The sequence below is a fragment of the Vipera berus genome (genome assembly GCF_964194415.1).
Source record: "Vipera berus genome assembly, chromosome: 2".
Lineage (NCBI taxonomy): Eukaryota > Metazoa > Chordata > Lepidosauria > Squamata > Viperidae > Vipera > Vipera berus.
The window spans coordinates 74,053,276-74,080,314 of record NC_138203.1 but is presented as its reverse complement, the minus strand read 5'-3'; the positions used below and the strand labels follow the sequence as shown (position 1 = coordinate 74,080,314).

Sequence of the window (27,039 nt, the reverse complement as noted above, 5' to 3'; positions counted from 1 at the left end):
TGCATTATGTCCATATTGATGTGACTACTTTTATTAACATCTTACTCTACTATTAGCGAATCTATTTAAAAAAGGTGAGTTTGGACTTCCGGTGGCGACGCGGCGCCGAAGACAGCCGCCTCCGGGCTGTCCGCTCCGCAGCTGTGTTTTTCCATCGTAAACAGCGCCGATCAGCTGTTTAGATGGATTTGAAGCCCCCTCCTCGGGAGAAGAGGAGGGGGTGAGGCCCCAGGTAGGGGTTGAGCTCTCCGGGGCCGCCTGAACTGAGAGTTTGGGCGGCTGAAGGATTGAGCCCCCCCGAAGCCTGGGTTGCTCCGAGCTGCGCAGTGTCTCTGCTCCGTGATTTTTGGAGCAGAGCCAGGCGTTAGCAACCACCCCTGCCAGAAGGAATACTTTTGAGTATAAAGATGCAGGCAGAGCGGTACAGGAGGTCAAGGTGATGTGGACTTTTATTTTTACTCTCTAGCTCAATGGATTTTATAGCTTTAAAGTGAAAGTGCGCAATAAGTGAAAGTGACGAAAGATGGCGGCTAAAACTTCTAAAGCTCTTCGGAATGCGGGGTTTTCCCCGGTGCAACAGACCTCGTTGCAAGCTTTGCTTCCTCCTGTACCTCCTCCGGCGTTGACGCTTAAGGATTTACAAGATGCCCTTGAAAAGCATTCACAATTAATATCTGATATGATGGATGAAAAGTTGAAAAAGCTGGAGGAGAAGTTGGAGAAGAAGATGGAAGAGAAGTTTAGAGCAATGAGGGTAGACATGTTGTCTATGATTGAAAGTGTAGCTGAATGTGTGCAACAGCTGGATGCAAAAGTGGAGGATCTCAGTCAAAAGAACTCTATATTAGAAGCAAAGGTATTAGAGAATGAAAATATAAGGGATAAAGTGGACGGAGAATTGAGCCTCGCTCAGTATCATCAGATGCAGTATGCTATTAGAATTAGGGGCTTAAAGGAGAATTCTAAAGAAGATTTAAAGCAGCTGATCTCTGAAGCTTTGGAAGCGGTATTGGGCCAGCCAGCATCTGAAATTGAGGGAAGTATGGATAAAATTTTTCGTGTTAATTCATGGATTGCAAGACAGAGGAAGTTACCCAGAGATGTGGTGGTCTATTTTACAAAGAGAGTAATTAGAGATGAAGTCATTCAAGCTGCTTATGATACTAAATTGGTAGTTGCTGAGCAAGAAGTCTTGGTTTTAAAAGAGATTCCTCCAAAGATTTTAAAGAGAAGGAAAGATTTTGCATTTCTTGTACAGGAACTTAAGAAATGTGATATTAAGTTCAGATGGGAGATTCCAGTTGGACTGGTGGTGATGCATGAAGGTAAAAGACATTGTTTGGTTACTGTGGCCCAGGCACGTGATTTTTATAGCAATGTGTTAAAAGCAATCCCCCTACCACTTCTGGAAGCTGCAAAGGGATATGGTGAGGGAAAGCTTCAAGAAGTTGCAGATAGACAGACAGAGGAGAATGGTGCTGGAGGGGATCAAGTTACAGTCTCATCGGTTGCTGCAGGAGAGCAGAGGATGACGCGTGCCGCCCTAAGACGAGCGAGACGAGAGCAAGAGCAAGACCAGCAGAAAGTTATGGAACCTCCAAAGCGTACTTACAGTGAAGCTGTGGGAGGGGCGCGGTCTAAAGACGTTGAAGGGGTCATTTCAGATATGCTCCAAAAGCTTTGGAGTGTCAAGATTGGTGACTAAATTTCTAATTAGAATGTCAATGGATTGAATTCATCATAGAGGAGAAAGAAAGCTTTTTAATATTTAAAACAATTTAAGACTGATGTCATCTCTTTGCAAGAAACGTATATTAGGGTTGTGGACTAAAAGTATTTGTACGCAAGCTTCTAATCAACAAGAAGTTGATTTTTCTTAACTTACTATAAACAAAGGTTACCTAATTGGATTATAATTTTTTTAAATTTTTTATTTTATTCTTATTGGAGATTGGAATGGTGTCCTAGACGTATAGATGGATGATCTGGAACTGCGAGATATTTGGCGTGATATATGCAAGAACTATTTTTGATTATAGTTCAGTTTGGTTGGAGATTAATAAGGTTAATAGAGACAGGCGTTTTTGGCGCGTAATTGAGAATTTGTCTAGAGATTAGAGAAATGTGGGAGAATGTAAATAGTAGATGAAAGTTTTTTCTTTGAAATTAATATGAATAAGGATTGGGATTAAGAAATTTTATTTAGCATTTGAGTAAAATTCCTTTTCTGTTTTCTTCCTTTTTTTTCTTATCTGTAATATTATTACTGTTTGTAATTATTTTACATGAGCCAGAGGGTGATAGAATTAATAGTTTATTGTTGATAGCATATGGATGCTTATGTTTGTTTTTCGTTTTTATACCCTGTATTTAGCTCTGGGAAGTCGGGGGGGGGGGAGGTGGGAATGGGGGAGAGGGATAGGGAGGGTTAGATGGGGGTGGAGGAGGGGGGGGATTAAAGTTAAAATGTATTGTAAAACTTTTTAAATAAAAAAAAGGTGAGTTTGAACAATTTCAAACAAAAAAAACAAAAAAACAAACAAATGAGATGAATGGCTTTGAGTGAATTTTGACCTCACAGGTATGATAAATTACTAATCTTTCTCTCCATGGCTATACCCTTTCTACAAGATGTAAACTACCTCCCCCCAAAAAATACCTCATGAAGGCACTTAGCATGACTTAAAAGATTAACAGCTTCAAGGATGCTGAGCATGAATTAAATCTGTTTGAGAGCTACTATTCTTCTGTGGTTGTTTTCGGAAATAAAGAGTAATATTTGAAGGCTTATGCACCTTTCTTTTCCTTTGAAATATTCTGATTTTTGGCATCAGCTATTCAGTAAAAATGTACTTTACTTTCACATCATCTGTTTGAGCAAGTAATTAGCATTTAACAGCAAATGACACCAATAAACTAAAAGAAATCTGTAGCGTTACTTGTAGATTCTTTATTAATCACAAAATTGTAGGCCTGAGGAAATAGGGCAAAACACACAAAAAGTACATTATATCTTCTTGAGCTACTTTGTATATGAACATGAACCATAGATAATAAATAAAAAGAAGCATTAATTAAATATCAAAGCATGTCAGTTAGCGCCAATTCAATGCTATCAGGAGTAATTGACTAAATCATCCAAAGGCTATAGCAGTTAATAATGTGGATTTACACAATAAAAGCATGTTAAGGAATTATCTAATAAATAGAAACATTTTATAAAATTTCATAAGCAACATGAAAAACAAAATGCTAATAAGTATTCTAATAAAATAATATGAACATATTTTTGGTTGCACTGCTGAAATACCATTCATTGCTAGAAACATTTCCCATCTTTATATAGTGCAGCTCAGAGTGCTACAGCAGGGATCACCAACCTTGGCAACTTTAAGATCTGTGGACTTCAACTCCCAGAATTTCCTGGCAGACCACGTGCTGGGGAATTCTGAGAATTGATGTACACAAGTCTTACAAGTTTCCAAGACCAGAGACGCCTGCTATATAGAATGTTCCCTCCTCCCATTTTCTTCACACATCAGCAGTGTAAGGTACATTGGACTAGGAGAGTGTGATTGATAAGCTCTGTACAAAAGTCAGAAATGAAAAATGGAATATATTGTGTAATAAAAAGTACATTGTGAAAAGATGTATTCTATACAATAGTGCCCTTTCCTGCTTCCTTCAGGTTCTCTTCCAACATTAACTATTACCTAGATATTCATACTTCGCTTTACATTTTTACAATTATTGCTCATATTTTATTTTCCATTCTATAGTAGGATGACATGACTAAAATTTCATTTTAAGACTCCAATACTAATCTCTGTTGCCACAAACAATTCCTAGCAACAGAAGGAAGTATCCATGTCCTGCCGATGGCTGAACATTAATTTTATTCCGGCTGGTGAATGTGGATCATTTTCGCTGTCGGATTAATAAACCTCTCTAATTCTTCTCTTCTTCTCCAGTCAAAATCTCAGTATAGCTGAATGCTGGGACCCACTGACATTTTGCTAACACAAAAATATATCCATTCTAAACACTTAAAAAAACATTTTTACCAACATGTTTATATCTTTCCATAGCATGAGATAAATCAATTAAATAGAGCATCAATACATAAATCAGAATATAAAACTTACAACTTCATCTTCAAATCCTCCAGCCAACACAAGGGAGTAAGCGCCATCATTACTACGTCCATGAATTCCACCAACGTGAGGTCTATGAACACCTGCTTCACTCACCTTTAATTAAACAAGTTTAAAATAAATTCCTATTTTTAATAGCAGAAGTAACATATCTAACTGAAATACTTTAATCTTGTTTTCCTGAAAAAATGTACTCAAAAGCTATTAAATTGTAATCAAAACACTTTCCAGTTTCAAACATATTTTTTAAAAATTATATTTAAAACTTGAGTCCCTAGAGTAGTAAATTTATTTTTGGCAATTATCCAAGACAAAAGATTTATCTTACAATAAAGATATTAACCCAGGATCACAAAAGGTTCACTTATATTAATCTGCTGGTGGGGTCCTCTCAATAATTCAGTATGACAATGGGGGGAAAAAATCAAAAGTAGCTACAAGTGCAACATAAAAACTAACTGGCCTCAAATATGACATTAAAAAACCCAAGCAATGATTTATATACTCATGCAAATGACACAATAGTGAAACAAAAGAGTGGAAAACAATATATAGAAAATATAGCTACATACCTGCACTCTAAATTTCCACGTTGCTCCAACTGGAACACCAGGTATAGGTCCATAATGATTAGAAGGAACAATAGTGCATTCCTTAGTACGGCCAACACAGGCCATGCCCTACCACCATCAGGAGAACAAAGCAAGCATAGTAATTATGAAACTTTATGAAGAAGTACCTGTTTTAGCAATGTTTTTATTCACAGCTTATTGAGATAAGGGTATTCAAGAGCCACCAGGCTGCTGTTCTTAGAGAATCAATTTAAAAAATGTTTGCAGTTGGCTTTGCTCATTTTTTTGAGAACTACTATGAATTATATATAAAATCAGCAAACTTCTCTATATTAGCAGCAAATAAAAGAAAGCAGAAAAACTAAAATTGTTTGCCAGAACTGCTGTCATTATTCAGCATGGTTACAAGACTTCATTCCTTGTTATTGCTGAATGATGGTGTTCCTGGCCCAATCATTACTGATAAATGTGAACTACTATTTTTAGATATTTGAGAACATACATTTTAATTCAAATTTTCAGAATTCTCCATTCAGAATAGGTAGAACAAAATATTTAACAGCTTAACAGAGTTGGAAAGGACCTTGGAAGTCTTCTAGTCCAACTCCCTGCTCAGGCAGGAAACCCTATACCATTTTAGATAAAATTTAAAAACTTCCATTGTTGGAGCAATCACAACTTCTGGAGGCAAGTTGTTCCACTGATTAATTGTTCTAACTGTCAAGAAATTTCTCCTTAGTTTCTAGATTGCTTCTCTCCTTGATTAGTCTCCATCCGTCTTGTCCTCCCTTCAGGTGCTTTGGAGAATAGTTTGACTTCCTCTTCTTGTGGCAGCCCCTGAGATATTGGAACACTGCTATCATGTCCCCCCTCGTCCTTCTTTTCACTAAACTAGACATAACCAATTCCAACAACCGTTCTTTATATGTTTTAGCCTCCAGTGCCCTAATCATCTTTGTTGCTCTTCTCTGTACTCTTTCTACAGTCTGAACATCTTTTTTACATCAAGGCGACCAAAGTTGGATGGAGTATTCCAAGTGGTCTTATCAAGGCATTATAAAGTGGTATTAACACTTCATGTGATCTTGATTCTATCCCTATGTTAATGATTGATGAATGTGAACACTGGGCCTAAAACAAAGTCTTAGGGTACCCCACAACATATCTCCCTCCATGTAGAACCAGTTAACAATCTGGATTAAATTCCATTAATAATCCTCATCTGAGTATATTTTAAAAAGAGGCAGGTTCACAGTGATGCAGGGAAATTTTTTACATGCCATAGTACAAGCTACATAAAATTTCGTAAGTTTATTAAATTGCACCCAAAAACTGGCTACATTCCAGTTAAGACTTTTAACTCTAATATGATCCATCTTCGCTATTGTATTTTCAACTAACTGAATATCTGAAACACTCTTTTTCAAGACCATTCCACATAAAAGATATTGCAATATTCATGTTTGAGAAATAATCTAAATAATATACTAAAAATCAAAACATCTATTTTCATCAACAGGAATCATTAAGTGCCATAGTAATCTAAAACAATGCAAAAGATATTGTAAATAATTAATTTGGGGTTCTGTAGCATAAATAAAATAATAAAATAAAATAAAATAAAAAACAGCCAGCAAGCCGATTTTTAAAAATGACTGCAGTTAATTTTAAAAACCACTCTAAAATAACAAACTTCATTTAACTTTGCTAGCAAAATGGAGGGAGAAAAAAAGCACACTCTAAAGCATCATTATTTTCAACTCCTAATCATGATTTCAATTCCATACTATTTACTAAAAATCATACTTTAGTATGATGTTTAAACTGAGTAAAAAAGCTATGTTTGAGATGTGGAGAATAGCAATTAATAGTGACTTTGGGTAATTTGTTTGAGTTTTTGCTTCTGGGTTTTATTTTATGTGGGAATTACATTTCATACTTGGATTATGAAGTTATGGAGGACATTAGGAAATAATAATTATTTTTTAACCTTTTTTAGTTTCTTAAAACTGTCTGAAGTTTATAAGTGAAGAAATAAATGTTTAGAGAGGATACGTACAAGGATATCTAAATATTATTTACCTTGCCCCAATCTCGTTGGCTGTCAGTGCAGGCAGATGGCATTTTTGCTTTCTTTTTACTTTGTTTCAGCTTTTCCCCAGCTTTTACAACCTCGTTAGAATCATTTTTACAGGAAGGACAGTACCTAAAATATTAATGAATTTAAAAATCTTTTAAACTATAAATAAAAATACAATGCTAACATATGCATTTTATGCAATATGCATTGAAACACAACTCCTTGTGGGTTTATATTTCATATTTACATTTCTTGCAACTTCTTATAAACCCCTTTCTTCTTTTAATATTTACTGCATTCATGTCATTTTTTTGCTCAAGGTGGCTATAATTTTATTGTAATAGTGTCTTGTAAGAGAGATTAGACTTACAAAGTGACTCAAAATCATCCAGCAAACTCCATGACTGATTAAATCTCCAAAGTCTCAGTTCAAGACCTATGCTATGCAGATAATATGGTTTATGATGGCAATTGGGACTGGGATTTCTACTGCTAACTGATGAAGTCATAAAGCGTGACCCGATCACTTAATGATGACAATCCCAGCAGTGCTGTTGCCTTCATTAACTGAACGCTATGGTTGTTACATGAGGCAACTTCCTGCTGGCCTCCCATAACCAAAGTCAGTGGGGAAGCCAGCAGAAAGCTGCAAATGCTAGACTGGCAGCCGGGTTGGTGGCTAATGCTAGGTGGGGAAGGGAGTGCAAGGAAGGATAAAAGAAGGCATGCATTAATGGCGGGCAAGAGCACAGAAGAATTAGGGGGAAAGTGCACAGGTGGGGCAGACTCACCCCAGTGATTTGCAACCTTCCCTACTGACTTTCTGGGGCAGCTGCTAGGGTACATGGCAGATGGCAACCATGTGATCATGGGGCACTGCAAACAGTCATTCATGAAAACTGATTGCCAAGCACCTAGATTGCAGTCATGTGACCACAGGGGAGCATTTCCTCCAATATATTAGATGGGGCTGTTCTTCTAATCCTGCCATATATTTCTCCTGAAATATTGCATGAGGGATTTGGCCTTGAAATAAACAGGGCAAGATTAGACATAATTTGCTTCTTCTCTCTTGGCTTTAAGCTTGGATTTTACAATAAGGTGTTCTATAAAATGCAAAACTAAACCATGATCCCATATTATTATCATTACAATATGTAAGAAACAAAAACAAATATGGACAAATCTGATGTATTACTCCAATGTAGGAGTTATATGAGGGAAGCTATGATCATCACTCTCCCCTGCAGCTGCAGGTTTAGGATAAGCATCTGAATATCATAATTTGGTAGCAGCTGGCTAAGCGAACAATATAACAATTACACTGTCCAAGATAATTAAGCCTTGATTTTGAGCAAGCGCTGTTAAATGATAAGTTATCTTAATTAGACAGGTTTTATGCTCAACAACTCCTGGATATTTTCTACCATAAGCAGAAGAACAAAAACCTACTATCTCAGCAAATACTTGCAAAATTCATCATTCTACAAAAATTGTATGATATTCCAAATTTAGCTTCGAAAGACTATTTTCTAAAAGACTGCAATTATTTTGAATTTTGGAACATTTGGAATAATCTGCAAACAATCTCCTGGTGAACACTGCTCAACAGCTTCTATTTGGTTACTGTCAGAAGTAGTAGCTAACCATCTCTTTCAATTATGAGTACAACAGGGTCAAGCAAAGATTTGAATTTACACATCTACAAATTACAGAAGGAATTGATCTTTCTTTAGAAACTCTTGCTGGTAAGAAAAACAGGAGCAATCAACTTACCATACAATAAGCCTAGGGTTACTATACAGTGGCTTTCAATATCTAATATCACATACAAGATGAACTCCAAGAATTTCTAAAGCTAAAAACTTACAATTTAAAAATGAGGATTATAATTCTGATTTCATCTGATGTTTAAATTGTATAGGGAAAAAAATGATTTCCCCCGTTCTTTTAGTACTAGAAAGGGCATTAGAAATAACAGCTTCTGTCAATGAATTTTAATTATATTGGCAATGAAACTGAGTACATTGTCTTAAAAAAATCACACCTGTATGCTGCCAGACTCCTAATGATTCCGAGTGCCTCACAACTATCAAAACAAGAAAACCTCAATAAAACCAATTAAAAAGAAAACTCTCTCTCTCTCTCTCTCTCTCTCTCTCTCTGTGTGTGTGTGTGTGTGTGTGTGTGTGTGTGTGTGTGTTTCTTACCAGTCCTCATCTTCTGGTATTTTGCTTAATGGTGGGTTCAGGCAATATATGTGGTAAGCCATATTACATTCATCACAGAGAAGTTGCATGTGTGCATCCTGCTTTCCCCCACAGAGATAACAAGAACAAAATCGACATTCTTTATCTGGGTCAGCTCTGCAATGTTTACATTCAGGACCACTCTTCCCTGCAAAGAAGAAAAGAAAGAAAGAGAAAGCAAGGGAAATAAGGTGATTAAAAAGGGACTTGAGCACCAGCTGCACAGAAAATTAATTATAAAAACCAACGACTACTGAAAATGTTAATAAGCATTTATGGGTCCAGATTTTTAAAATTTATCTTTTGTTTTTGAAAAAGCAAATACAATGATCACCAAGATTCCCTATCTTGGCTTCCTGGGGTGACAGCCACCAGGAAAACAAATTTAAATGCAAGCAATTGCAGTCTACCAGACAGTCATTCTTTCAAGATCATGAACTATGAAGTGTTCACTATTTGTTACTTGACAGAATATATTTGCACAGAGAGTTGGATCATACATTTTTGATATTTTGATGTACCGGAATATAAAGTCAGACAAAACGTTATCATATTACTAAAAAAAGCATACTGTCTTACTAATTTCCCACAATTCCCGTAGAAAAAAATTAAAACTACAGGGACACATGGTCCAATAAATATAGTTAAAACCAAGCAAAGCACCCAGGCATCTGCAGAGATGGAAAAGTCAATATTGGAAGAATAGGAGAAGCTTGCCTTCCAGTAAGGGACCTTGATAACTTATGTCATTTGGATCCCCTGTAAACATGACAGAGAAGAGTTGCTGGTGTATTAGCTGCTTCTTTAGGTGGCAATTCAGTTCAGTCATCTGGATCCCTTGCATCTCTGGTTTTATATTGGGGAAGGAAGAGTATCTTGTTCTTGATTTCAACCAGTATCTGGTCTAAAGAACCAGAAGGCCTCTTTCCTTGAAGTAATTGGAGGCACCAAGATAGAAACTGGGAAACTGTTTTGAGTTCTAATCCTGATTTAAGCCCGAAAACCACTTAGGACAGGGATGTCAAACTGCCAGCCTGCGGGCCAGACGTGTCATGACAAAACCACATTTCAATATGTTGTGCGACGCCACGTGATGTCGCGAGTTTGACATGTCTGACTTATGACCACTCTCTCTGCTCAGTCTGACTCATTTCACAGGGTTGTTATTGTGGGGAAAATAGGAGAAGAGTATTAGGTATTTATTATTATTAGATTTTTATCCCATCTTAATTATTTTTTATAAATAATTTGAAGCAACCAACATACCTAATATTCCTTACTCCCCATTTTCCCCACAACAAGCCTGTGAAGTGGGTTGGGTTGAGAAAGAATGACTGGCCCATCACCCAGCCGGCTTTTATGTCTAAAGTGAGACTAGAAATCAGTCTCCTGTTTACTTGCCTGGTGCCACTAGACCAAACGGATCCTTTTGAAGCTGTTGGAATATAGACCTTCGCCAGGAATGTGAAATCAAATTGAAAAAAATAGTTGCACTGAGTCCCTGGTAGACAGTTTTTCATCTTCCTAAAATCTCTTTCCTTCCTCACTAAGGACCTAGGGAAAAGATGGTTCTTTGAGCAAGTGAAAGAGAGCTGCTTGGGCTGTTGATTAGGTCTGCAAACCTTTGCAGACAATGAATCATTGTCTTCTGATCTTCTCTACAAATATCCTTTCATAAATCACACTGTAATATAAAATTATTTCTAAGAATTGTATATGTATTTGAAAAATATATGAATCAAATATATTTCTTTTAAAAATAGGATGTTTAAAATACTATGCAAAAATGGGAAACCTTTCATAAGCAGACCAAATACCTACTTTTGAACTCTCCATCTGCAAATGTCAATGGATACGCTCCTGGTTTTTCAATCTTGTATATTTCCTCTATAAAACGTAGTTTGCAATCATTTATTACATCTTCTGGGCCTCTGAAAATTAAGGAACAAAATATTCAACTCAATTTCTCTCATTCCAATTTTAATGTTATCCAATGGAACACAATATGAAATTACTGTGCAAGCATACATTATATGCTTCAATAAGAGTCACTGACTTAACTAAAAACTAAATAAAAGCATGCTTCAAACTTAATTTATTTATTCATTTATTTCAGTGTAATTAAACAGACAAGCATATTCAACTCCAGCAGGAAATACTCTCTATATTTTCAGAGCATGATACTGGATAGTAGTTTAATCAATGAAATACACCTACTGGTTAGCCTTCCAGCCACTATATAATATTGCAAGAGTTCCATACAGAGAAACATAAGGTTAACAATCTAACTTGCTTAATTTTTCCTCAAAACTCAGTGTTTTATTGAAAACAAAATAAAACAAAACAAAAAAAGAGGTGACTCCTGCACAAATAACATCCCTAATAATACTTATTAGTATCATATGCTGCTTTATGGGCAAAGCTGCATATTCAGATCTAGTTTTTACCATGAATTGCCACACATTACTTAAACAGATTGTCAGCAATAAAGATTGCCTAAATTTGAAATATAGGTAATCCCCGAATTACGAGGGTTTCCTTAGTGAACATTCAAAGTTAAACGATAAGCGGCTCCTAGTGCTTATGAATAAGTCCTGAAATTACGGATGTTGCTGCACCACGGCAGTCGTTCACCCTTACGAGCGACCGCAGTGGCACTGCAACATTCACCCTGGTTATTGCCTCCTTCCCCAGCCCCACCCCAGGTCTCACTAGGCACTAGGCCTTCAACACTCACCTTGCGAAGATCGAGATTCTTCACTTTCTTGGCTGGAGGCCCGATCTGGGAGACACTTCCACGTGCCTCCGGAGACCCAATCTGAGCCTCAGAGGCCTTTTCCAGTCCGCTGCCGTCTGGAAACGGGCCTCCAGAGAGCCACGGAACTGCCCCCCCGGCCTCAGATCCAGGTGGCAGTGGCCTGGAAAAGGCTTCCGGCACCTGGATCCAGCCTCCAAAAGCACGTGGAAGTGTCTCCCGGCATCAGATCTGGGCAGCAGCAGCCTGGAAAAGGCCTCCGATGCCCGAATCAGGCCTCTGGAGGCCTGTGCAAGCATCCCCCGCCCTCAGATCTGGGCAGCTGCAGCCTGGAAAAGGCCTCCGATGCCCGAATCAGTCCTCCAGAGGCACGCAGAAGCGTCCCCTGGCCTTAGATCTGAGCGGCAGCGGCCTGGAAAAGGCCTTCAGCACCCAGATCCAGCCTCCGGAAGCACACGGAAGCCTCCCCCAGACTCAGATCCAGGCGGCAGCAGCAATCGCGGCAGAGAATAAACGGATCTTTTCAAGGTGAGTCTGGTGCATCAGAAAGGGAGGGGAAAACATGAGGTATCTTAGTGGATCAGGAAGGCCTTGGGAGCCTGTTCCATCACTAGGCTTTCCCCACCCTGAGATACCTCATGTTCATTTAATGAGCCATGTGCATTTTAATGAGCAGGGAGCGATCTCGTTCGAGGTACCAGATTCACTCCAATTTTCGAGTTATGAACGGAATGGGCAGGCTCCATTACATTCATAACTCGAGGACTACCTGTATACTTCATACTTTTCTTTATGAAATACCTGTAATAGCTTCATCATTTAGGGGGTTTTTAATGATTGAAATAGTAACTGTAAATATTTTATTTTATTTATTCATTTATTTCATGTGGTTATTCACTTGCTAATAATTATAATATCAATTAGCTACACTGATCAACTACGTTGGACAAAAATGACTCAAACAAATACATCAGGATTTAAAAGATACCTCAAATGTAATTGTTTTTAGACTTTCTTCAGTATTACCAAGCGTTAGTTTTATGGATACAATTCCAGGAACAAAGGACTGGAGGTGTTTCCATGAAGAAAACTTATGAAGAACTTTATCTTTTCTAATGTATTCAGAGAGATACTCAGAGTCTGCTGATGTAAGAGAAAATAATTTTTTTAAAGTTTAACTGTGCTGCTTTTCCCTATTAACCATTTTTTTTGCAGATGCGTTCATCATATTTATTATTCTTTCTGATTTTACAGCAGGGCTCTTCTCTTTCAGGATATTGGCAGTCCTCTGCTACCACAATGAAGATCCGTACATGCCAAAATATTTCATTTCGCAGGATTATGAAAATGCTGAAATAAGCATAATCTGAGGGAAAGAAAACTAATGAGCTGGTAACTTGTTTCAGCTCTCTCAAAGCTTGTTACAAAGTGGAAAAAACATTTAAGCTGAGGAGACGGGAAGATCACATACGTCCACCTCCTCCTCTTGCCTCTTGTCCAAATATAACACTGCTCTGCTAATTCAGCCATTTTTTGCTGTGCTGAGTAATTTCTTTTTTCTCAGCAAGTTTAATTCTGAGACCTAAGTCTATTTCGCATTTGGGAACACTGATTAACTATATAAAAAGAAACTGCTTCCTTCTGGAAGGCAAAAATTACTACAGTGATGGACTCCATTCACATACCAAAAAGCAAAAAAGATCTGGCAAATCAGAAGCATAACATGGTTTAAATGATGCTTCTTGCTATGTTCCTGAAACCATATAAATCACTACAATACTGTCATATTTCTGGTGTATCGATTTTTTTTTAAAATTTCATGGTATTTCTAAAAACCGAAATCTAAGAATCCTAATTTCTATGTAAGTTAGTACTGAATTAATGTGTCCATGGTGCTACAAAACCAGACGTGTCATTATAAAGAAAATAAGGCTGTGATTTGTGTTGAGTTATCGAAAGCAATGAACTCAATGGAATTTACTGCTGAGCAGATTTTTCCAGAATTGTAGTTTACATATTCCAAATAATAGATGGAAAGAGAATAACATGAGTGAAAGCATGATATAGTACTTAAGGTATTGAGCCAGAGGCAGAAAGACCCAGTTTTAGTCCATTGCCAGCCATGGAGGCGCACTGGATGACTTTGGACCAGTCACTCTCTCTTTATCCAACCTACCTCATAAGTTACTGTTTTTTTGGGGGGGGGGAATAGGAGGATAAAGCACTATGTATGCTGTCTTGAGTACTGAGTCCCAAAATGAAAGAAAGGATATAAATCTAATATTAGAAAGACAGAGCATCATTTTTTAACTTCTTGCTATAAAAAAATAAATAGTATTGAAATTACTGGTGGTGTGCTATACTGAAATGTGTTATTTACTGAAATGATGTAAAAAAATGTAGACAGACTGCAGTATTAATCAATAAAATCTTACCCCAGCATAATTTTGGCATAAGCCTCTTTGTTAGTCCTTGAAATTTCTCTCAAAGAGGTAATTTCTGCGTCAAACCAGAATCCTCTTTCTTCTGGACTTTCTACGTTGTAATTGACCATCACTGTATCACCCACATGTAATTCATTCCATTTCAAAATAGTCCTTGCTCGAGGCCGCAGATTACGGACAGTCATTTCTACAATGCCACTTTCTGGGTATCTTGAAGAAAGAATAAAAACAAAAGTTGCAATAACCACAATATCATAATGCAAATGTTTAAACATCTATCATACAACCATGTAACACCCTTCAAAATCAAGTGCATGATGTATGGGAACCTGCTTTTGAAACAGCAGAATTTTACTGTCAACGTGAGAAGTGTTCCCCAAAGACCATTATTGCACATGAAGGATTGTGAAAATGCTTAAAAAAATCTCTCAGTGGTGGTTTTATATTTAAAGATTATGAGGCATACTGATAGGATTGAATTGCCTTTTAACTGTAACGAAGAAAACAAATATTACTGGGACATCACTATAACTCATTTCTAGAGAAATGCTTTTATTTTCTCAATGTGACTATAAAGAAGTGAGCAAAAATTTGAACAATTATATAGAAGAACAGTAGGCTCACTCCAGTTCTAAAAATGTATTTGTAAGTAAGCCCTAGTAATTTCAGTAAAACCTAAGATTTAGAATTTCAGTGTCATTTCAGTTTCCACAAATAAGGATTAAAAAAGATCTCAAGAGGCAACTAAGGTTGCAATTAATGGTTCAACAATAGTCTAGGCCAGGGGTCGGCAACCTTGGCTCTTTTTATGACTCATGGACTTCAACACCCAGAATTCCTGAGCCAGCAAGCTGGCTCAGGAATTCTGGGAGTTGAAGTCCATGAGTCATAAAAGAGCCGAGGTTGCCTACCCCTGGTCTAGGCCAATATTGAGAGACTTTAGATCAAAGTTCTTACATGAAAAAACAATTACAGGTTTCAAGCTTCAAATACATATCTATATCAGATCATTAATAGTTATCAAAATTACAGCTTTGGGAGATTGCTGTTCTAATAAATAGAAAGCCAAAGATCATTTGGCTGCCTGAATCTAGTTGTACAACTGCATTTAATAGATTGAATATATTTTTGAAAATCTATCTCTGTATCAATGAAACAAACTATTTATATAGGAAGGAAGCAACTGCTTCCCCACATTCTATGTTACAGATTAACACTCATGATTATGTCACATAATCACATCCATCTCTGGTTATATCAGTTAACAAAAAAGGCTTTTATAAAAAGATGAAATACATCATCACTGGAATTAAGTATCTAACCATTGAAATTTCCTAGGATTCTACTTCAGCAAACAACTTTTACAGTGAAGCATTTATATAAAACAAATATGGGAAGGAATCTTTGTCCATTTACCACTGTATTCTCCACCATCCATCCATCCACTCATTGTCTCTACTCAAGATCCTCATTCCCATAGCTGCACGAGTTCTTTTGGGGGTCTACCGATACTCCCATATTACACCTCTGCTCCGTGAGCTGCACTGGCTTCCAGTTGCCTTCCGAGTGAAATTCAAGGTGCTGGTGATGACATACAAAGCCCTACATGGCATGGGTCCGGATTACCTACGGGAGCACCTACTACCGGCGTCAACGTCCCTCCGTCCTGTACGTTCCCACAGAGAGGGCCTCCTCAGGGTACCACCGGTCAGAGAATGTCGGCTGCTGACCCCCAGGGGGAGAGCATTCTCGGTGGGTGCACCAATCCTTTGGAACCGCTTACCAGCTGAACTCCGGATGGCCCCCGACCTTCGCTCGTTCCGGCGTGATCTAAAAACTTATCTATTCGAACAAGCCGGCCTGGCCTGATGGATTTGGGTTTTAAAATTATTTAACTAATGTATTCTTATTTTATTGCCCTGTACACCGCCCTGAGTCCTTCAGGAGAAGGGCGGTATATAAATCAAATAAATAAATAAATAAATAAAATAAATATTTAGAAGGAGCTACTTTCATAACAACAGCGTGAAACTGCTCATGGAAGAAAAAACTCTTTCCTTGCAACAAGGACAGTTCCAATTCTTTTCTCTACTTTATAATAAAGAAACTTGATTTCTCATCTTTTCCATTTGTATTAAACAGAAAATCAGGAAAGTTAACACAGCAGAATGGAATGTGATTATGCTTCCAGGAAAACAGATCCCGTGTCCCACAATCAAAGTAGCCCTTGGATGTAAAAACCATACAAACTGTAACTCATACACTATTTTAAAGCAATTCACCAACAGGCAGAAACTAAATTCCACACTTCTGCATGCCAAGCAGCAATTTAAAAAGTGCACAATGGGGGTAAAAATCCGAATATAATAGGCACAGCTCATACTAATGACTTTGGAAACTTACGATACCAAGTAATTTTTAATCTAGGTGAAAGATGAAAATGTGGAATCTAATGAAAATTATTCAGATGAGTTACATACTTTCTGAAATGCCATGGGACAGTGTACACACAGAACAATAAACAAAATATATTTACCATAAAATATAACATTAATGCAAAATTTTCAAGCTATCTATCACATTGGACAGGAACTCAAATCCTCATGTCCGGGGGGAGAGGAGAAGCCAGGTCTTTAGAAAAGATAGGCTGGATACTCGCCGGATACTCGTGAAAGAGGTGGTCTTAAAATGCCCAATCTTAAATTATATTATGAAGCTGCTGCGTTAGCAGGAATAAGTGATTGGATTAATTTGACACAAGAGAGATTATTAAATCTTGAGGGCCATGACTTGTTATTTGGCTGGCATGCATATTTGTTGTATGATAAGAAGGTAGATAATGTGTTTAAAGTGCATATTTTAAGACAGGCATTGTTGAGAGTTTGGAAGAAGTATAGACATAAGTTAGACTGTAAGATGCCATTGTGGGCAATTCCAAAACACGCAATAGAAAACATAAATGTTGGTTTCAAACATGATGTGACTACGTATAAGGAGATTTTAAGTTTGGAAAGAAATGTATGGTGTTTAAAATCGTATAACCTCTTGCGAGATGAGAAGATTGTTCAAACTTGGTTTCAATATACTCAGTTACGGGCCAGGTGGAAAGAAGATCAGAAAACTGGTTTTGCAATGACTGATGAAAATTTGATAAAGCAAATTAGAAATCAGGGTCCAGCGCATATCAAACGGATATATCTTGCATTGATAGAAATTGACTCAGAAACAGAACTTGTTAAAGATTGTATGATAAAATGGGCCCAGAATATCCAAGAAGTTATTACAATGGACACGTGGGAAAAGATCTGGGTGAGGAACGTAAAATTTACACAAGCTCAAAATTTAAGAGAGAACTTTTATAAAATGTTTTATAGATGGCATTTAGATCCTAAAAAGCTTGCAAGTATGTATCCGAATTATCAGCCAAAATGCTGGAGGTGTGGTGGCGAAGATGCAACATATTTTCATATATGGTGGACCTGCAAAAAGGTCAAGGCTTTTTGGATAAAAATTTGGTGGAATATGCAGAAGATCTTCAAGCAAAGGATAAAGTTTTGTCCGCAATTCTTTTTGTTGGGTATAATTGCAGATGCTACTGTTGTGGACACTAAGTTGATGCTGAATTTAATTACAGCAGCAAGACTTTTAATAGGTCAATATTGGAAGAAGGAGGAATTGCCGACTATAGAAGAATGGACTTTAAAGGTTTCTGACCTGGCAGAAATGGCAAAGATCTCGGCTTATTTGAAAGATCACTCGCAAGAACGTTATATTATGGAGTGGAAAAAATGGATTGAATATATCCAGAACAAATATGGGACTAAAAAGTTTCATTTAGCATTTGAATAAGTCTTCCTTTCTATTTTCTTTTTTTTTCTATATGAAATATTAGTATTGCTTGTAGTTATCTTATATGAGCTAGAGAGTGATAGATTTAAGAATTTATTATTGGTAGCATATGGATGCTTATGATTGTTCTTGGTTTTTATACCCTGTACTTAGCTCTGGGAAGTCGGGGGGGGGGGAAAGGGGGGGAGGGGTAGGGAGGGATATAGGGGAGGGGGAGGGGGGATTGTTAAAGATAAAATGTATTTTAAAACTTTTCAATAAAAAAAAGAAAAGATAGGCTGAGTTTGGATACCCAAATCTCAGGGTAATATTATTCCATAGGACACAAATAATGACAGAAGGGCATTTTTAAAAGATGATAAGCTCTGTTGGAGCTTATCATCAAATAAGCAGAATTGCAAATAATTCAGCATTGTACCGTGAAGGGTTTTAATGCTAAATAGCCACAACTCTGAAGTCCACCCAGAAGCCCACTAACCAATGTAGCTTACAAAGTAGAGATGCCTACTGAAGTACGCTCGTAATTACTCATGCAGCTACATTCTGGACTAGCTGCAGCTCCCAATTAGTAATAATAATAATAATAATAAGTTGGAAGGGACCTTGGAGGTCATCTAGTCCAACCCCCTGCTCAGGCAGGAAACCTTATACCATTTCAGGCAAATGGCTGTCCAGTCTCTTCTTAAAAACCTCCAGTGTTGGAGCATTCACCACCTCTGGAGGCAGGTTGTTCCACTGGTTAATTGTTCTAACTGTCAGGAAGTTTCCCCTTAGTTCTAGGTTGCTTCTCTCCTTGACTAGTTTCCATCCGTTGCTTCTTGTCCTGCTTTCAGGTGCTTTGGAGAATAGCTTGACTCCTTCTTCTTTGTGGCAGCCCCTGAGATATTGGAACACCTGCTATCATGTCCCCCCTCGTCCTTCTCTTCGTTAAACTAGACATACCCAATTCCAGCAACCGTTCCTTATATGTTTTAGCCTCCAGTCCCCCAATCATCTTTGTTGCTCTTCTCTGTACTCTTTCTAGAGTCTCGACATCTTTTTTACATCGTGGTGACCAAAACTGGATGCAGTATTCCAGGTGTGGCCTTACCAAGGCATTGTAAAGTGGTATTAGTACTTTACGTGATCTTGATTCTATCCCTCTGTTAATGCAGCCTAGCACCGTGTTGGCTTTTTTGGCAGCTGCAGCACACTGCTGGCTCATATTGAAGTGATTGTCCACTAGTCTTCAACAGCAGCTTTGGAGTGCATGTTGCAATAATCCAAAAAAGAGGTGACTAATGCATGAACTTACACTGAGTAGGGGCTCTCAATCCAGGAAAGGGCACAAACAATGCACAAAATAAAATGTGTAGAGGGCAGAATGAAAGGCCTTGAAAGAGAGGAAAAGCTGTTCCCAAGGCAATGGTCACAAAAAAGGGGGTTGAGTCTGGAACAAGAATATACCATAACATGAATAAATGTTTTCAACAAGCTCTTGTTCAGGGGTCCCCAACCTTTTGGGCACCAGGGACCGGTGCGATGGAGAAAAGTTTTTCCACAGACCAGAGGGGGTGTGGTTTTGAATATTGCCTGCATCCCGAGGATGGACCTTCGCTTGTTTGTGCGGCCCGCTTGCTGGCATGCTGCTGACCAGTGCTGGTCCATGGACCGGGGGCTGGGAATCCCTGTTCTAGTTCACCCAAAAATATAGGAAGCGTGAAGCCAGCACATTCAGACTTTAAAAATTCTGTTGCTATAGTTTTACTATAAAAACACTAATGACCTACATGGCAGTAGTATGGTCTACCTTGAAGAGCTGACAGAACGGTACAAAAGTCATTCAGGTCATGGCTACCACCTGCTCTTCAAGCAAGAGTGTAGAATTGTGCAAGCCCATTATGAAAATCTTTACTTCCAGGAAGTTTCAATATCTAGAACCAGGTCTTACTAGGTTGAGCATACATATGTTTCTGTCCATCTATGGCCCCACAGCCTCCAACCTTAACGGCATCACTTGGCTGCAACAGGTTGAGGTTTAGAATTGGATATCATCAGCATACTGCTCAACTTAATTCCATGTCAATTGATGACCCAGTGCATTTCTACTGATATTATCATCATCACCATCATCATCATTCTAGCCATTGTCTATCCATTGCAGCATGAAGGCCTCTTCTGCATGTTTCCAACCAATATGGTCTTGCGTTTTCTTTTGCCAATTGGGCCCACAATATTGCAGATGCTATAAGAGTGGAGAAAGAAGTACTGAGGTATCTCACAAATCAAGAGTCAAGGGTTTGATCTCCCCCTATCTTCAACACTAACTGGAACTGATTTTGGAAGAACCACCACAAAGCCATATCTTCACTTCCAACCCCCTGAGCTGGTCCAAAAGAATGCCATGATTGGTGGTACTGAAGGCACTGAGAAATCAAAGACAACAGGATGGATGCACCATTCCCATTCTTTTCCTACCAGGGATCATCCAGAAGTACAATCAATGCCATCTGAAACTTTACCCAAGCCTATAGGATTCAATCTCCTATATCTGGAGACTGAAAGATCTCCAGATAATCTGCTTCCATATTATCTACCGACAGACAATTTTCTCAATAATCTTACCCCAAAAGGGAAGGCTAAAGATAAACCAAAGATTATCCAACACTATTAAATCCAGAGATGATTTGCTGAAGAAGGGGCAGATCACTAATTCCTTAAGAAAAGATAAAACTGCCTCTTTACTCAAGGATGAATTCCCCACCACAAACATTAGATCCAATCATACATCACCGCCTAGGAGGCCTTGATCTAAGCTTCAAGAACCATGTCCACGTCTTTAGGACCAATGGACTCCAATAACCACACAAAACTGAGCCGCAGTCAACTTACAGGACTTGCACAGCTGGAGTCCAACTCAAAATAAAGTGATGACCCAAAGTGATTTTATCTAATAGATGTCTTGAAAAATCTTCATAGCAGCTGTTCAGGTGATCTTTTGACCCATCCTCCCATGGAGATAATGGGTTACCTTAAAAAGGGCTGCAAAACATCAAACAGCAGATGCAGTAAGGGTGGGAAAGCAGCTATTTGCTATTCTAATCAACCCACATGAATATTCTCACCCATGTTTGGTTAGACTAGTTAATTACCTTCCGCCAGCAGTGCATTGGGTGTCTCTTTTGTCATTTCATTTTTTGGAGTTCCTCTAAAATCAGGGGACCCTTTGTGATCCATGTATATAGAGAAATCATGCAGGTACAATATAATCCAAAACTTCAATCACTGTCTCATTCTAAGTGGAGACTAAACTTCAGCTAAATTATGCATCGGTCCTTGGGAACTTTCCCATGTGCCCTCTGAAACCCAGTAGGATTTATCCAATGGGCCAATTTAATGGGTCTTTTTGCCATAGGGAGCTGATATAGAGAATTCTAAAAGTTTTCTGTCAATGAAAATTCCCAATTCCTGATCAAGTCCCCAATGCGCTGAGACAAAATTAACATTGACCTGCACTGAGCATTAGGCCCTCAATTATTTGGATCATGTTCATGACTGAGATATGCAATTTCAGCACTGAAGTTCTTAGTGTTGAGAATGATTACCTTAAAAAAAGGCATGAACTAATCGCCGCTGAGTCATTATCATCCAACTTGGAAAGCCTCAAGCAAAACATCTAGTCTCTGAAATTCCATCCTTCAAAATGCAAAAGTCACCAACTTCTTTATAAAATAAGACACAGGAAGCATTATTTTTTCCATGCAAGAAGCAGAAACGTATTCTCTCCATTTCTCTCAGCAGGGAAATAAGCCTGTTTTTTATTTATATAAAAATTTCTGTTCCAATTTTCTAGTTTTCATGTATTATTCAGTGGAAGCTCTTTCTCTGGCAAGGCTTCACACATTTGATAGCACAGGGTGGGGAGAAGTGCAATGTAGTCCCAGTGCGGAGAGATATGTTTCCTTACTCTTCTGTTTGGAATGATGATGTACAAAATATGAACTGAACAAAAGGCATTATTTCATATTAAAATCTAGGTAAAAATTCAAGTGAAGTCGGAAAATTAAAACCAAGGATTGCATTACTTTCTTGATTTTTTTGTTCTTATTTTTAAAATAGTTGAAAAATTAAATGAGCTGCAGAAGAACATCTGACCTCTTGCAGTTACATTTTTGTGACAATGTTTAAACATTCACACACATAATCAATATCAAAAGAAAAGAAAAATATAGTTAATAGTACAATAAGCCCTTTTTCCTATGCTACTAGCAAAGTAAGAAACATAATAGTCTTCATATAATCATAATCTTTATCCACTATTTAGTACAGTAACATGGATAGTAACTAATTTCAGACTCTCATCATATATGGGCAATGTGTATCGCCTAAAATGAGCTCTAAGCTGTACCAACTTTCACGAACTCCCAAGCCAAAAAGGAAAAGACAAAAAAGCTATTAAGGACAGCCATAAGAAGTCAAAGGAAACAGGGTTTGAAAATCACCGGGATGCATATAAAGAGATACAGAGCATAAACACGAATATATTCAATTTTTAAAAGTCCAGCAAATTCAGTATAGATTGGTGTCTTTCTGAAACCTTAACCCTACCAAGCCTGCTTCTAATTTTAAATATTAATGTTAACATAGCAGAATCCTCATATGTGCTTCCATCTCTATGGAAACCTTTCTTAGCAATTGGTTACCCATTAAGAAAAGACTTTCAGCTTTCTTTGACCAGACGCTGTGTTTCTGCATTCTTATAAGACAATTCAGGCAAAAATGTTAACCCTGTGGTTTTTTTGTTTTTTGTTTTTAAAAAACCCTTTTCTGAAGCAAAAGATCTGACTCTCTTCACCTGTTCTTTAGCTGAAATTAAAAACATATGGTATAACATTCACCACTGGGTCCACAACAAAAATCCATAATCTCTGTCTATCTATAAATTATTTGGGAATTTAATATATGCTTTAATATCTATACCAATTATTTATACTAGATCCAAATATTAACACAGTTTTCAAGCTAACAAAGTTTAGTAACGAGATGTTTTTAAAAAATGAGTACCCAAGAACAGTCTCTCTTATCAACCTATACAAGACAAAAACATTAATGCAAGGGTGGGTTCCACATCATGCACAGAGATATGTATTAATTATACTGAAAATAGTTAGATCTAACAATTAGAACCATCTGCCAAAACAGAGGGAAAACCACGTTAAAGCAATTTTCACTTTATCCCAAAAAGCTAATCAGGAATGCCCAGGCTGAAAGCACATCACTGTTCAGTAAGGGATACTTTTGTGCATGGAGATTTTTGGAGATCAGTTGTTCTGCGAAGGACATGATCATTAGTATAGCACAAATGCACAATTTGCTTTTCAGAAATCTTTCTGAAGATTTCAATTTTCAGAATTTGATATTTACAGTATTTTGATTTCATTATTTTGAACGTCTTACACAAATGCTCCAAAATAATCATCACAATGATGAACTACATAAATGCAGATAACATGATAGAATATGTACAGTACTTTTCTCCTTGGATTCATAAATTTAGTATAGTTATGGTTGCTATGCATGTTTTCTATAGGGGAAAAACTGTCTAACTGGGTGTGATAGAAAGATAACAGTATTGAAAAGAAATTTATTCCTTTGGTAAACAGAAAAACGCTTACTGAGAACAGTAAAAAGATAAGCTCAATATTTTGGGATGAAAATTACAGAAGAAAAGGAGAAAAAAATGCAAAGGATATCATCCAGATTTTCTATGCTCTTATGAATAAGTTGATATTCCATAACCTGCAAGCCGATGATCTATCTCTAGTAATATAAATTAGCAATGATAACATTTAATCCTCTGAGATGCCATATTTTCTCACTAACGTCTGCTTTCTGAAAGCAGAATATGCATACAGATTTCTGGGTGATATCATGAGTAAAGTATTTAATAAAGAAGCAAAATGAAAAAATACAACATGATTTTGCATAGATTCTTCAATTATATTAACCAGTAACCCTGGATTTTATTTAGGTGAAGCATTTCCTAGATACATGTTACATAGTGGGAAAAATTAAGCATGGATTACTGTTTCAGAAGAATCAGCAGTCTAAAGAAAACCCACAAGAATCCAAACTGATATATTTTATTAATACAATTCCAAGATACTAACAATGCAGAAAACAAGGCCAAAGACAAAACATTCAGTTGGCTGTGCTGACTGTTTGCACTGAGATAGAGCAGAACTAAATATATTGGCACAAAACAACAGAAATCAGCATATCCTTTAAAGTACAGTCTGAGGGCATAGAATGGCATTTTTTTTGTTTTCTAAGTAAAAACTTCAGCTTGAAATATAAACCTGTTCTTCTTATTTGTAAAATAAATTGTGTGGTGTTGTTGATGGGGGCAGATATCCCAATAATATAGATATAGCATACCTTGAAACATGGTGTAGTTAAATACACAAAATTCTGCCAAAATTTGTTGTTGCTTACAATGAAGAAATATGTCACCAAAATCATTACACACATTTTTATACCCAAAGATTCATGACCACTGACTAATGACCACTATTTCAGATGTATACAACTTCTCCTATGAATTATTTCAGAACAGGTAAAAAAACCACTGAAATTTGCCCAATCACAAGAACCTAGCTTCAAGAGTGGAATTAGCAGCACAGATTACCGTATTTTTCGGACCATAAGATGCACTTTCCCCCCCCAAAAGTGGGGGGGGAAACGAGGGTGCGTCTTATGGTCCGAAGGTGATCCGTATGGCCAGTCCCAACCTCTGCAAGTGGAGCACGAATCGGCACGTGCTGAGAAACACCGATCTCACGCTCCTGCAGTCTCCCTCGCTCGGTTTCAGCTTCCCTTGCTACAAGAGAAAGCAGGCTGAAACGGAGTGAGGGAGATTGCCAGGAATGCGAATCGGCTGATCTCGCGCTGCTGCAATCTGCCTCGTTTCAGCCTGCTTTCTCTTGTAGCAAGGGAAGCTGAAACCGAGCGAGGGAGTTTGCAGGAGCGCGAGATCGGCCGATTCGCATTTCTGGCAATCTCCCTCACTCCGTTTCAGCTTGCTTTCTGCAAGAGAAAGCCGGGCTGCAGGGCCGCCTCCGCGGGTACTGCTCTAATGCAGAGAGGGAAGGACAAAGAGGGAGGGAAGGAAGGAAGGAAGGAAGGAAGGAAGGAAGGAAGGAAGGAAGGAAGGAAGGAAGGGACAATGGGAGAGGGAGGGAGAGAAAGAGAGAGAGAGAGAGAAAGAGAAAGAGAGGGAGAGAGAGAGAAGGAGAAAGATTTTTTTTTCTTGTTTTCCTGCTCTAAAAACTGGGTGCGTCTTATGGTCCGGTGCGTCTTATGGTCCGAAAAATACGGTATATACAAGCAGTTCAGCAAACTATTCAAAGTTCTAAATCGAAAGAATACCAGACAGAACTACACAGACTTCACTGAAAAGTGTTAAATTGAATGCTACGTTTGATGTTTACGGAGCATCGAGTTACCATCCAGGTAAAGACTCTCACCATCAAGATATAAAAAATAGTTTGACAAAGTAATCTAATTTTACCAAAACATTTTCAGGAAGTCTAGAAGAAATATTCCAATGACTGTACTAGTGCTAGAAATAAACTTCAGTGATAAATATCTTTTTTTAAACTAACCACTTATGAACTGTAAATATAGAAAATTAATGAAAAATATTATTAAGTGACAAATATCTTATTTTCTCCAACTACACTGAAAACATGAAAAAATTATAGAATTACCGTATTTTTCGGACCATAAGACGCACCTGACCATAAGACACACCCAGTTTTTAGAGCAGGCAAACAAGAAAAAAAAAATTCTGAACCAAATAGTACCGGTATACTAAAACAGGGCTTTTCAACCTTTTCATCCATTGTACCACTTTTAGGACAAGGCAATGTCTGAGTACCACGTCACCCAGCAAGGTGTCAAAAACTTGACCCCCCACCAAAAAAGGAAAAAAAATGATAAAGTACAGGTAGTCCTTGACTTACAATGATTCACTTAGTGACTGTTCAAAGTTACGACGGCACTGAAAAAAGTGACTTATGACCATTTTTCACACTTATGACTGTTGCAGCATCCCCAGGGTCATGTGATTTACATTCGGATGCTTGGCAATCGATTCATATTTATGATGGTTACATTGTTCCAGGGTCATGTGATCGCCTTTTACAACCTTCTGAGAAGCAAAGTTAGTGGGGAAACCAGATTCACTTAACAATCATGTTACTAATTTAATTTCTCTCTCTCCTTCTCTTTCTCTCCCTCTCTCCCCCTCCCTCTTTCTTTCTCTCTCCTCTCTCTCTCTCTCCCTTTCTCTCCATCTCCCTTTCTCTCCCTATTTTTCTCTTTCCCTCTATCTCTCCCTCTCTCTCCCTCTATTTCCCTCCCTTCCTTTCTCCTCTCTCTCCCTTTCTCTCCCTCTATTTTTCTCTTTCCCTTTCTCTCTCTCCTTTTCTTTCTCTCCCTCTCTTTTCCTCTCCCTCTATTTCTCTCCTTCTTTCTCCTCTCTCTCTCCCTTTCTCTCCCTCCCTATTTCTTTCTCCTTCTCTCTCTCCCTCTTTCTCTCTCTCTCTCTTCCTCCCTCTCCCATTGTCTTCCTTCCTTCCTTCCTTCCTTCCTTCCCTCCCTCTTTGTCCTTCCCTCTCTGCATTAGAGCAGTACCCGCGGAGGCGGCCCAGCGGCCCGGCTTTCTCTTGCAGAAAGCAAGCTGAAACGGAGATTGCCAGAAATGCGAATCGACCGATCTCGCGCTCCTGCAAACTCCCTCGCTCGGTTTCAGCTTCTCTTGCTACAAGAGAAAGCAGGCTGAAACGAGGGAGATTGCAGCAGCGCGAGATCAGCTGATTCGCATTCCTGGCAATCTCCCTCACTCCGTTTCAGCCTGCTTTCTCTTGTAGCAAGGGAAGCTGAAACCGAGCGAG

General features: G+C 38.0%; 1 protein-coding gene across 6 annotated transcripts in view; it reads right to left on the bottom strand.

Annotated features, from left to right (window-relative positions):
- UHRF2 (ubiquitin like with PHD and ring finger domains 2) overlaps window positions 1–27,039 on the bottom strand; it is a 65,923-nt gene that overhangs the window by 15,317 nt on the left and 23,567 nt on the right. For all 6 annotated transcript variants that reach the window (XR_014025555.1, XR_014025556.1, XR_014025557.1 and 3 more), the window contains exons 4-9: window positions 14,246–14,464; window positions 10,877–10,986; window positions 9,017–9,203; window positions 6,809–6,932; window positions 4,727–4,834; window positions 4,146–4,250 (exon numbers count right to left, since the gene is read on the bottom strand). Coding sequence is in view for 3 of the 6 variants with exons in the window: in XM_081320854.1 (XP_081176980.1) it covers window positions 4,146–4,250; window positions 4,727–4,834; window positions 6,809–6,932; window positions 9,017–9,203; window positions 10,877–10,986; window positions 14,246–14,464 (853 nt within the window). In the remaining 3 variants the exon portion in view is untranslated. The remainder of the gene's footprint in view (window positions 1–4,145; window positions 4,251–4,726; window positions 4,835–6,808; window positions 6,933–9,016; window positions 9,204–10,876; window positions 10,987–14,245; window positions 14,465–27,039) is intronic.